This window comes from Cervus elaphus, chromosome 25, assembly GCF_910594005.1.
Source record: "Cervus elaphus chromosome 25, mCerEla1.1, whole genome shotgun sequence".
In the NCBI taxonomy this organism is placed as follows: domain Eukaryota; kingdom Metazoa; phylum Chordata; class Mammalia; order Artiodactyla; family Cervidae; genus Cervus; species Cervus elaphus.
The window spans coordinates 30340325-30352075 of NC_057839.1; the positions used below are offsets into that span (position 1 = coordinate 30340325).

Genomic DNA, 11751 nt, shown 5'->3' on the forward strand with positions numbered 1-11751 from the left:
TGCAATGCAAGAGCAAACAAAAAAAAAAGTTTCCTTTTTTTCCTCTTTATTTCCAGAGAGAGAGAAAACAGTCATTTTAACCAATAACTATACACATCTTTGGGGGAAAAGTTCTTGGACGGACACAAGTCAAACACAATCCCGAGACGCTTGTGGCAAAATAGAGGTAACCTTGTTGCAATGCTTTATAAGTTGGTTTTTAAATCTGAATTCAAAAACCTTTAAAGTCGCTTCAGACTTCTTGATAGAGGATGGATCTCAAAAAAAAGGAGGGGGGGCAAAAGGAAAAAAGAAATCAGCTACAGGACATGCTAGAGACCCAAGATTTCAATTAACCCCTTGTTAAAGTCAACTAAAAACATCGCAAACCAAGCAGCTCCACCTTCTTGAAAGGACTCTTTCAGCCAGAGAGGCCAGTTTCTCTTCCTGCTCATTTGCTGGAGCTCCTGTTTGGCAAGGCAATGACCAATATAGAAACAGCACCATTCAGAATAAGATGGACTAGAAAATCTCTATTTCTGCTTTTCTCTAGATGTGCAGTGAAATGAAAATGCTTTTTTTGAGATCCTTGAATATAAATCCTCTACGTTTCAAAAACGTCTTTTTTTTCTTTCAGTACTCCTAAGGTCATTGGATAGCGTTATGTTGGGTTTGGGTTTTGTTTGCTGTTTTAATTCTAGTAAAATCCCATGATTGTCTTCACAGTGTTGCTACCATATCACCTTGTCATTAAAACAGACTTCGTGCATTTCATGGAGCATTCATTTCTCGATTCAGTTTTCATTGACTGGGTCGTTAAATACTTTTGTTTCGGAGTTCAACATTATAATTTCCCACTTTCTCCAACAGGGAAAAAAAAAAATACGTCTGAATGAATGTTCCTCAAGCCTCAATTGGACTGGCTACCATGCTGTTAGGTGTATCTGGGAGCTGAGAGGACATCGACGCCACTTCACTGCCAGTGGAATTAGAGCCCGGTCCTCCTTCTGAAAAATTAACCTGCACAGAAGGTTGAGACATGAATAAAGGAGGCTATGATCATATTCACAAAAGGATTATAAACTCGTCTTGTGTGTGTGTGTGTGTGTGTGTGTAGACAGATAGATATAGAGATATCCGCATATATAACTGAATTTTAACAGGCTTAAAGAAAACCTATAAGAAAAAAAAAAAGAAGAAATCCTCTCACTTTCCCATCTTCCAAGAGATCTCTGTTTTAAATGAAACTGAATTCCCAACATTATGTTGCATTAAATTATTTAAGAACAAATGTGTTTCCCGCTGTAAAATGGCATTGCAACTCTACCATGCACGCTGAAAATAAAATTATCCTGCTGGCTACATGTTGCCCTGGGAGCAGGCGAGTTCTCAGTCTCCAGGCATCAAAGCCTCTCTTCTCGAGTTGAAAAATCCATAACACAACGCTTAGATCCTGTGACGGGAGATTCAGAGGAGGCTCCAGAGAACAATGATTAACTCCTCAGAGAGTTCACAGCAGGGGCTTTCTTCCTTCTTGTTGGTCCTGCTGGCTTTTGGCCTCTTTTTCTCTTTCAGTCAGGCTCTTCCTTCCGAGAGGAGACCCATATATTATAACGTCACCCACATTATAAATATCTGGCTCCTTCTCTTAAGTCCAAAGTATTGTGTTGCTGCTGTAAACCTTCTTCTCCACTCTGCTCTCAACACTCCCCCCCACTCTTTGGCTGCTCTCAGCTGACACTAAAGATTCAGAAGGTGCAAATGCTTGGCTGCCCCGAAACCTCCCCTTACCTGCCTTCTATGATCCAAATAACTGGCAAGATTAGCGTGACATTAAAAATCAGCTCTTTTTCCTAATTCCAGGGTCTACCTTTCTTCCTACCTTATTGAACTTTCCCACTGTGACTGTCAAGGAACTTTTCAAATTTGCCTCCTTTAGCCTGGCCCATTTGCAAACAGACACCTGGGCCAGGCCCTTTTTAATGCACTGCCTGTGGTCCATTACCCAACTGTTGCCACAAAGAAAGAAAATGCCCGCCAGGTAAATGTGAGGGTAAAATACTAACCTCAATTCAAGCTTTATTTTCAAAGAAGGGAACAAGTTTTTAGGATGGATCATGTTTTATAGAACAAGATTCTATAGGGCTGATTATTATTTAAGAAAAAAAAAAACCTTATGAACATAATGTCATATCACAAGGACATACACTTAATAATCTTAGTTATCTTTACCCTTAAGCTTTTTGTAGGTGAAAGTTGATTTTCTTTTCTCTGGATGTGTAAGTGAGTTGATTTTCTCTTCTCTGGATGTGTAAAACATATTAATGCTGAGAGGCTTTTATATTCTTATCTGATTGATAGAATTCTGGTTCCTTTTGCTATACATGCCCCACAGAATATGACTGTGTATGCTATTTGAACTTATACCCTAAAAAAATGTTTAAGCAGTTCAACATTTTAGATTAAGATAACAGTCCCAGAAAGGGATATAGTTACAAAAAGCATCAGTCACATCTCTGAATAACTGAACTCTTTATTGATATATTTGAAAATTGCAACTATGGGTGCCCGCTAACCATTGATAATAAAATTGATTATGTATTACAACATTGATTATTATTATAGTCACCTTGATTTAGGGCCTTAACAAGATCATTCTCTAGGAGCTGAGGAAGGAGTATATTTACTAGCTGCTGATCAAAATGCCAAGATGATCTCTAATGTCCCTTTTGACTCTACAAGTTGGAGATGTATGATGCTGCAACCCAGTACACCCCTTCCCACATGTGTCTAGTGAGTTAGGTACCTTGAAGCTAATCCCTAAGAGCAGGCCTGATTAATAGAAAATTCAACGTAAATGGTCAAATTACGAAGTCTCATAGAATAGACTCACAAGAGGCCTGTTGTCCTTGCATTCCTTCCTTCCACAAGGCCTCCCCTGGCTCTCCCCAGTGCTGGGGCCACAATGGCCCCCTCCCCACCCTCAGAATCTTTAATTGTGTGACAGTTTGATCAGAATCTCCTTTCTTTGGAGATTCAGCCTCCCCACTCTGGGAGCTGACACTTACCAGTTGCTGAAAAGCCGGCTGATCGATGTCACTCTGCAAGGCGAAGTCACTGAGCACTTTCCAAGGCGGCTGGTAACTCTGCACCTCCACTGGGTTTGCCTGTAAGCCTCCGTCGTGTCTCTCCGGACTGGCAGCCACCATGGGCGTTCCTGTCATCCCTTGGATATTCTGTGAATAGCCCCCCCCCCCAAACCCAACATGTTAATGTGCAAACTCCCTCCCTCCATTGTCTGTGCAGGCTAAACAAATATACCCTGGTATTATCTTATCTATATAGTTGCCTTTATTGACTCAGTTAATCTGCTGCACCTATGGATATTAGCCAGGGTTCAGTTTTGTTTTATTACGTTTTGTTTTTCTGCTTCTGGGGGCTGAGCTATTAGCTATGCTTGAACCTTAGGAAGTGAAATTCTGTCTCAACTTTCTTCTTTCCCCTTATATTCAGCAGTCATCTCAGTTTCCCCTGTCTGCCTTCCCAAGCCACAGCATCTCAGCAGAAAGCTGGAGCAGGATTGGCCTCCCTTCAGCCTCTAGACATGGTGGTTTTCTGGGCAGTTTCAGTGAATCAGACTTTTGGTTAGATTTTCTCCAGGCAATTCTCTGGGAGCCAACCCCCACTCCCAAGCATTTGAGTCTGGCGGCTATTGTGCTGTTACGCACTAACCAACTTCGAAAGTGCCCTGGCTCAGGCTTGGCTGGTCTGCCACATTTAATGACAGCAGGTTTTATGGCATTTAAAAATAGGGCCTAAGCAGTAAAAAGGAAAAGCTAAAAAAACAAAACAAAACAAAACTCTTTAAACTTAACCAGGAGGCCTGCCTGGTGGGTGCTGTCCTGGCCCAGGGATGCCAGGGGCCTGACATCTCTGGAGACCTGGGCTTAACCTGGAGCACAGAGTGTCCTATTTTCACGGGTCACCTTCGGGGACTTTCCTGGCCTGGGGACTCTGCAGCAGGCCTCCCACCAAGGGGCGCCCAGAGTGACCCTGGATTAAATAGGAAACCAAGGATTCCTCCCTTCCTCCCCTCGGGTGTCTGAGGAACTGACAACCAGAAGTTTGGCACAAGGCCTCTCTGCCCCCACGGTGGGGACTACTGCCCCTCCTGATCTGGGATGGGGCAGGGGCAAGAAATTGAACGGCAGGAAAGCCCACCCATGCGGGCTGGGGGCCGGTGGGCCTCCATCCCGCAGGAGGGGCCTCCTGGAGCTGCTGGGGCCCTGGCGGGTGGGCCGGGGGCGGTGGCCTCTCCCCGGGTTGCGGGTGGGGGTGAGAAGCCGCCAGGGCCAGCTTCTGCTCAGGAGCCGGAGGGAGAGAGTTGGCCCACCTGGGCAGACAGCACGCACTCCTCGGCTTCCCCCTGGAGCTCCCTGCCCGGCCCAGGGCCACTCACAGTTTTATCATTGGGCTGCTGCTGCTGGAGCTGCTTCATCATGATGCTCCGCTTCTTGTCCTTGCACCGCTTGTTCTGAAACCAGACCCGGATCACACGGGGACTGAGGCCGGTCATCTCCACCAGCTGCTCCTTCATGAGCGCATCGGGCCGGGGGTTGGCGGCGTAGCAGGTCCGCAAGGTGTGCAGCTGCTTCTCGTTCAGCACAGTCCGCACGCGGGTGGTCTTCTCCGGCTGCTTGTGGACGTGGGGCCGCAGGGCCGGCTGCCGGGCGGAGATGGGCTCGGCTGCGGGGCAAGGGGTGCGGTGAGCGCGGGCCGGGCCGCCCGCCTGCCCGCGCCCGATCCGGGGAAAACGGGACAATGGCCAGCGCTTTGCGACCTCGACAGACAAAAGCAGAGGCGGCAGAGGTGGGGGTGCGGGACGCAAAAGGGAGAATGAAATCTCGCTCTCTCATCTTAAGAGGTCAATGCTGAGTAGTCTGGACCCGAGAAAGCGGCCTCCGCCCCTGCTCGAGTCAACACTGCAGAGTTAGCAAAGGGGCGCATCTCTCAGGTTCTGTCCCCCGGTTCACAGCAGGGGTGGCATCGTTCTTCCTAGTTTCTCCCCCATTCTCCCCTTTCCTAGTACCCAGATGGGGGCCCAGGTTCCCCTCCCCCTACTCACAGGCCCTACAAGGGAAGGAAAGGCAGGACACCCAGTGACAGCGAGGACACTACCCCCGTGGGATGTCTGCAACTAAGGCAGAGAAGAATTCTGCCCGAGAGCGTGCAGTTCAGCAGTCCCCAGAGGACAGTTATGTCAAGAGAATAAAGAAATTCGGTACTTCGGCCTTCTCTCCAGCTTCTGATCCTTCCTACTCTATCTGGATCTACTAAATCTACCTGGATGGTTCCCGATGCGATCTGCTCCCCAGAAAAGGAAAACTGAAACTCTTTAGAGCTGCCCGGCCTCTAGAGAAAAGACAGCTGGGGCATGCTCCTGACCCCTTCCCAATACGCTGTGTCCCAGGGCAGAGCCCAGGTTGCGCTAACAGAGGTTGCCACCACTGGCTTTGCTTCGCTGCAAGCTAAGTCACAACCCCTCCCACCCCCCACCCCCGACTGAATTCTTAAGAGCTGCCAGAAAGCAGAGGGGGAAGAGCTGTAGATTTTTCACCATCAGGGTTCCGGGAGGATTGATACTTTTAAAAATACAGCAGGGCAGTTCCATTCAAGACCGGAAGGCAGGTTTGGAAACACTGTCGGCCTTCTTACCTGTGGCCCCCACTCAGGGCCAACCCTGTTCTATTTCTACTCTCCTTCCTGGGGCAAGGGCCCTCAAATCTGTATGTTACAAATCTTGCATTTTTCCAGGACCCCCGGGGTCAGGTCAACACCTATGAGGTCAACTCGGTGTCACAGCAACAGGCCTGAAGATGAAATTCTCACCAAATCAAGTAGAATGAACGGTTTAAAGAGGCAGGCTCCCTTTACAAGGCAATTACTGCAGATTAGCTTGTTGACAGTTTTAAATGACGGCTCTGTGCGAAGGCTTGCAATTATTAAAACTGTATCTTTTTAGGTCCCCTGTCTCACAAAGGGATGAAGATACACTTTAAAAATATTTTGGAGTGTAGGGCAGTTGGCAAGGAAAAAAGGAATTGAGGGTCTAACTTGACTTAAGCTTCCTTCATTGGGTTAAAGGAGGAAGCTCCAGGGGCCCAGAGCTCCACCCCTTTAATTAGGCAGCGGCGGAGAATACCTGGAGGGAAGCTGAAGCCGGTTGTCAGAAAGCCACGGTTTGGAGGCCAAGGTGAACTGGAAGTACTGTTTGGGCGTGTGTATACATGCGTGCACAAGCGGTGTACATTCGCGGGCACCCACAAATCGACACACAGACGTGTGGTGTAGGTGTGCCAGGGGAGTCAAGGGAGACATTGAGGGCATTCAACCTGGCCGCAAAGAGGGAAGTACTGTGCAAACCGAACCCAGAACCCTCCGTGTAACTGGCAGCTGCAGCGGCAGCCGCGTGGGTCCCAAGATCGCGGCGCGGCGCTGGCCTCGCCTGGCGGCGGCCTCCCCGAGGAAGGCCTCCCTCCGCTCCCAGGAGTACCTGCCATTTGCAGCGGCCGCGCCGGGTGCAAGGGGCTGAGCGGGTCGCCGGCGCCCAAGCTGGCCCTCTCCACCACGTCGTGGTCCGCGCGGCAGAAGAGCCCGTCCTCCCGCAGCGCGAACTCATCCCCGGGGATCAGCTGGCGGCTGCAGGCCACGCAGCGGAAACACTCGATGTGGTACACCTTGGAGCGCGCGCGCATCACGAAGTCGTTTTTGCTGAAGCCGATGCTGCACTTGGCGCATTTGATCCCGTACAACCTGCGCGGGGGTGGGATGGGGGGGGGGGGCCGGGAAGGGAGGGAAGCAGAGAGAGAGGGAGTCACTTCAGGCGGGCGCTGCCCCGGGTCTAGGGTCGCTGGCGACTTCGGCCACAATGCCCTGAGACACTGAAATCAGTATTAGCAGGCAAGCTGGAAATGGGAGGATGGAAACGAATAGATTTCTCTCTTTTCCAGTTCCGTTTCCCCTGCCTATGAACCTCTGTGTCTCGGTCTGTACCAGTCCAAACTGGAGAGAAATGTTTGATGTATTGGAAGCCTGGGCGGCTGCTCCAGCGACCAGTACCCGGGTGCCTCTTGCTGCTCTTGGCAGGAAGGAATCCCGAGGTGAATTCCGGGAGCCACTGGTCCCACGTTTTCACCTTCCTATCCCCCAATTTCTGCTGCTAGAAACGTCTCTAAAACTGCAACCTGCATCCTCCTTTCAAAAGAAAACGAGGTTGGGAAATGAGATTGTCACCCCCACAAAACAGACACATATGCATGGGTATTAGAACAAAATGAAACCTCTGAGGGTTTCCAGAGTCCTTTCTGCATCAGGAGCCCATTGCTGTTTCCCCAGCTAAAGATTTTTTCCTCAGGCAGAAATGTTAACAGAAAGTTTCCTCTCCATTCTTCCTCTTATTATTATTTTAATCTGCTTGGGTTCCTTCCATCTTTATCCAGTCGCTGAAACATCTACCTCTATTTCTGTCTGTCTGAGAATCCTGACCTGCCAGAAAAATGAAAAGACCCATTTCTAAGGTCTTCCTTGCCGCTCACCTTTCCTTGCCAACAGACAATCCTTGTAGGTTCCATCTAGACGCCCTACCCTGGCCCCCTCTCCCCGTATCACTAATAACCAGAGCGGGGGCATTCCTACAAACAGAGAATGGAGGACAGGCAAAGACCCACACGAAGAGGGGCAGTGGGGTGAACCTCGCTCCCCCAAGGGGAGAAAGGTTTTGGGAAATCTCAACAGTCTCTCTGTTCTCCTCTTACAACCACAGGATTTCAAAGGGACACACACAGTTGCACGCGGGCGAGCGCGCGCGCACACACACAGTTGAAAGAGTGGAGAAGAAAAGGTAAAAGCAATTGGTTCCTTCCACAAGCATGTCTGCAGAAATAGGCACATGCAGGTCTGAATACAGCTGAGCAAAACACGACCCCCACAGGAGTAAAGATACTTCTGCAGTGGCCCCCTCTCCAGAATCCGGAGCTCATACACCAATCAAGTAAACAATTGAAAACGGCTCATTTGTCAGAGGTTAGAAGGTAGATTCAAAAGTTTTCCTTCCCTCCGCCTACTCCATGTGAGATCTGCCATTTCATAGGATGAGGACTTTACCTTGCCTGTGACCAAACAATTGGGAAAATCCCTCCCCCTTCCTCCAGCGCCCCACTTCCCCTCTTTGCTCTCATTCTCCTCTCCCACCACCAAAGTACTAATAAACTTTCCCCCCTGCACTGTTCACCTTTATCTAATAAAATTCTGCTCTCTACTTCATGGTTTGAAAATAAGAAAAAATACTGAACACCGAGTGAGCAGAAAAAAAATCGTTAACTGCATACTTAAATCCTAACTAAACTTTAAGTTCTCAGCTCCATAAATTCTGTAACTTCCAAAGCTAATTACTTGTTAATAGCCACTGGACAATTTATTTTTAAAGATAATATTTTGTATTATTCAACGTAATAATGAAGGTGTTATCTCTTCTGTTTTGTTCTTAAAACAATAATATTTTCTTTGGAAATTCTACTTCCTTCCTTAGGCAGAAAATGAATTTTCTGACGTATGTATACACAAGTCAGAAAATTTGAGATTGGCAACGCATGAAGTTTAGATGCAGAATAAATTGATAGAAAAAAATTCAGGACATTCCTTATGTGGTTTTATTCTTGTCAGTGAGGGCAATTCGCTCATTTTATCAGTAACCAGATTTTAATGTGAGAAAGGAAGCCGTTCAATTATCTAAATATACCGATTGTTCATAGACAGATGATGGGCAATTTGATCTGCTCTGTCTAGTTCATCAGCTCAGATAAGATAAGAAAGAAGACAGTCATATGTCACCAAAGGGTTAATATTTAAAAAGATTAAATCTCTGGGTCGTTTTTACAGAGAATATTTGGGTTGCTTTTTAAATTTTCCAAGCAGGATCCCTTACCCAAAAAGTAAAGGGCAACACCTCTATTTGCTCTTGCAAAGTATACTTTTAAACATGCCTAGGTCAAACTTTTATTTTACCTATTGCATTGACATCTTCAAATAATCTGGCAGTTTCTAATAAAATACTGAATTAAAATAAAAAGGAAAACCACTGTATGATAGAATAAAATCCAACCTTTTAAAAAAAGTTTAGAAACCCCAACTTATCCATACTGTATTTTTTAAGTTTGTTTTGGAAGGGGGAGGGTAACAGGAAAATAATTTCAGCATCACAAATTCCAAAAGCAATTAAACAAAGCTTCAAACCACATTATTTTTGAAAGCCACTATTGAGTCTCATTTTTTTCCCCTGAAAAGTAAAATGAACAGCATAGTTTAATTTAAGTATTACATTTACAGGGGTAATTTCTGCACGCTAGTACCCATTAAGGCATACTCTAGCAAAAGACAAAGCCACACAAAATAATAAATAACGAATGGGGAGAGGAAGGGGACTCTCACAAAATTAAGTAAACGGTATAAATGGCGTACCTGATATAATCTCTTTTACAGTAGGTTTTCCCATCTCTAACAAAGCACGTACAGCTCTCGTCCAAATACTGATTACACTCCGCACATTTCAAACATGCCGCATGCCATTCCAAATCCGGAGAAACCCTCAGAATATACTGATCGTGAATTTGATTGCCGCAACCAACACACAGGGAAATCAGACGTTTTTCTGAAATGAAAATAAATACATGATTGACTAACCGTTTACTTCCTACAGAGATAAACACACTTTTAGTGTCGTTCTCTTATAGGGCGTACTCTGGGAGTTTTTTTTTTTTTTTTCCTTTTTTTTAAAGAGTATTGCACTTTGGGATGGTAATTGAAGTGTGCCATCAAAACCTTGACTCATTTTTAAAAGGAGGTGGAATATATATAAAATGCAGATTTGAATAGTCTGCATTTGCAAGCCTAGCACGCAATCAAACCCGTTCATTTTGTATTTCTTTTCCCTCCCTCCTCCCTCTTTGCCATAATCATTGGGAAAGATTATGGATAAGTCAAGTCAAAGAAAAGGTTTTGACTAGAAGCGTTAAGTGAACGCAGGGATGTCTATATTTTCCATGAAGCACGCTCTTAAATAGCACATAGGACTGGATATTGTTAGCAAGAGCAGACATCAATACAGTTGTCACTCGTTCTCTTTTGCAAGTCTAATGCTAATTCACATCTCCGGGTATTGTACGTGCAGGCATATCTTTGCAACAGAATAACCTTCTCGGAGAGCTCCGGAGTCCCAAGGAGAAAACCGCCGCTTAGCACCGGAAGGCTAAGGTTTTGGAGGACGCGCAGGCGAATTCAAACACAAGGTACGATCAGTTTCCCCGAAGATCGGAACCGACAGCAAGCATGCAGGCGTGGCGGCAACAAGAAACAGCCACCTTCTCTCTCTCTCTCTCCAAGCAATGACTCCAACTCCGAAGAGCCCTTGGCACCCGTGCCTGAGAGAGAGACCCCCGCACAAGAACAGCACCGAGCCCCACAAGGTAAAATCGCTTCTTACTTTTTGGTGGATCTCCCATGTCTCCCATATCTGTAACAGGGAGTAATGTCCACAGTGAAATGGTGGTTGTACAGTTGGTGAACAGCCCACAGAGAGGATGCTGGAGCTGTGGCTAAGTGGGAAACAGTGGCCCCTGGGGTTGCCAAGGCTGAGAGAGCCCGCTGCCCGGCTGCGCCGCGCCCTCGCTGATCGGGGAGTCCAATTTAAGCCGGCGGAGTTGGCGGAGCGGAGGCGCTGCGGCGGCGCGGACTCGGCGCGGCTCGGGCACCTCTCTTCCTTATCTCTTACTCAAACTTCTCTGCTCCAACTCAGCTCCATCGCCATTGGTCTGACGCAGCGCGCGGGGACGTCAGGCGAGCGCCTCGCCCATTGGCTGCGGGGCGCGCGGCGCAGCTGTTCTGATTATCATATTTCAGCCTCGCTGCCGCGGTGCGCCACTGACGGTTCGGCAAGCCCGCGGGAGACGGTTAGGGCTCCCGAGGCGACTCGCTCGGGGCTCAGACCGCTCTCCCCCGGTGCTCCGGCGGCCCGGCCGCCCTGGCTTCTGGCCTTCCTTCTCCTCCTTCTGCCCCGCCTTCCCCCTTGCTCCTAGCCGGCCGCGCCGCCAGCGCCCTCGCCTCCTGTCGCGCTGCTCCTCCGCCCTGCGCTCCTGGGGTCCCCGCAGTCCGGCTGGCCGCGTTGCGCGCGGGGCTCGCTTTTCCGCCTCCGGTGGCGAGTGGCTGGTGGGTAGGTGTTCTAGATGACGAGGACCCTTCCGGACTTTAGGAAAAGGGCGACTTGGAACAGGCCGTTTGGCTCGGTTTGGTCTCGCGCTTTGGCAGACAGCTCCGGGCCCGGCCGGGCATGGTTGCCAGGGCGGGTGAGTTCCCGAATTGTCTGCGCGTGGCGCGCTGGGAGCTGCCTAGGGGAAGACTCCGGTCCTGGGATGAAGGGACCCAGAGGAATTGTTCGCTGCTGCTACCCCAGTACCCCGTTACCCCTTACCTCAGATCTCCAGAAACGCGGGGTGGGGGTAAAGGGGCGCTTCTTACCTAAGCGCAGAATCAGGTTGGAAGTTCCCAGGTATAACCAAGTTGACTCCGCGGACTTCTCTCTCTTTCGGACCCGTGGGGTCTGCTTTGCAGTTTAACTTTAGAACTAACACGAAGCCTAAGTGCAAAGTGGTCTTCTAGTAGTTTAAAGTTTGCAAAACTATGACGCCTATCCGATTCCTCTCTCTGCCGGTCTCCTGCCTT

General features: G+C 48.3%; 1 protein-coding gene across 1 annotated transcript; it reads right to left on the reverse strand.

Moving 5' to 3' along the window:
- Positions 1 to 614: 614 nt before the first annotated feature.
- ISL1 (ISL LIM homeobox 1) lies at positions 615 to 11527 on the reverse strand. Its single transcript, XM_043887837.1, has 6 exons — positions 10517 to 11527; positions 9496 to 9685; positions 6533 to 6792; positions 4439 to 4725; positions 3048 to 3215; positions 615 to 999 (listed from the first exon to the last, which is right to left on the reverse strand). The coding sequence occupies exons 1-6, from the start codon at positions 10542 to 10544 to the stop codon at positions 883 to 885; spliced, it is 1050 nt and encodes a 349-aa protein (XP_043743772.1). The 5' UTR covers positions 10545 to 11527; the 3' UTR covers positions 615 to 882.
- Positions 11528 to 11751: the final 224 nt, after the last annotated feature.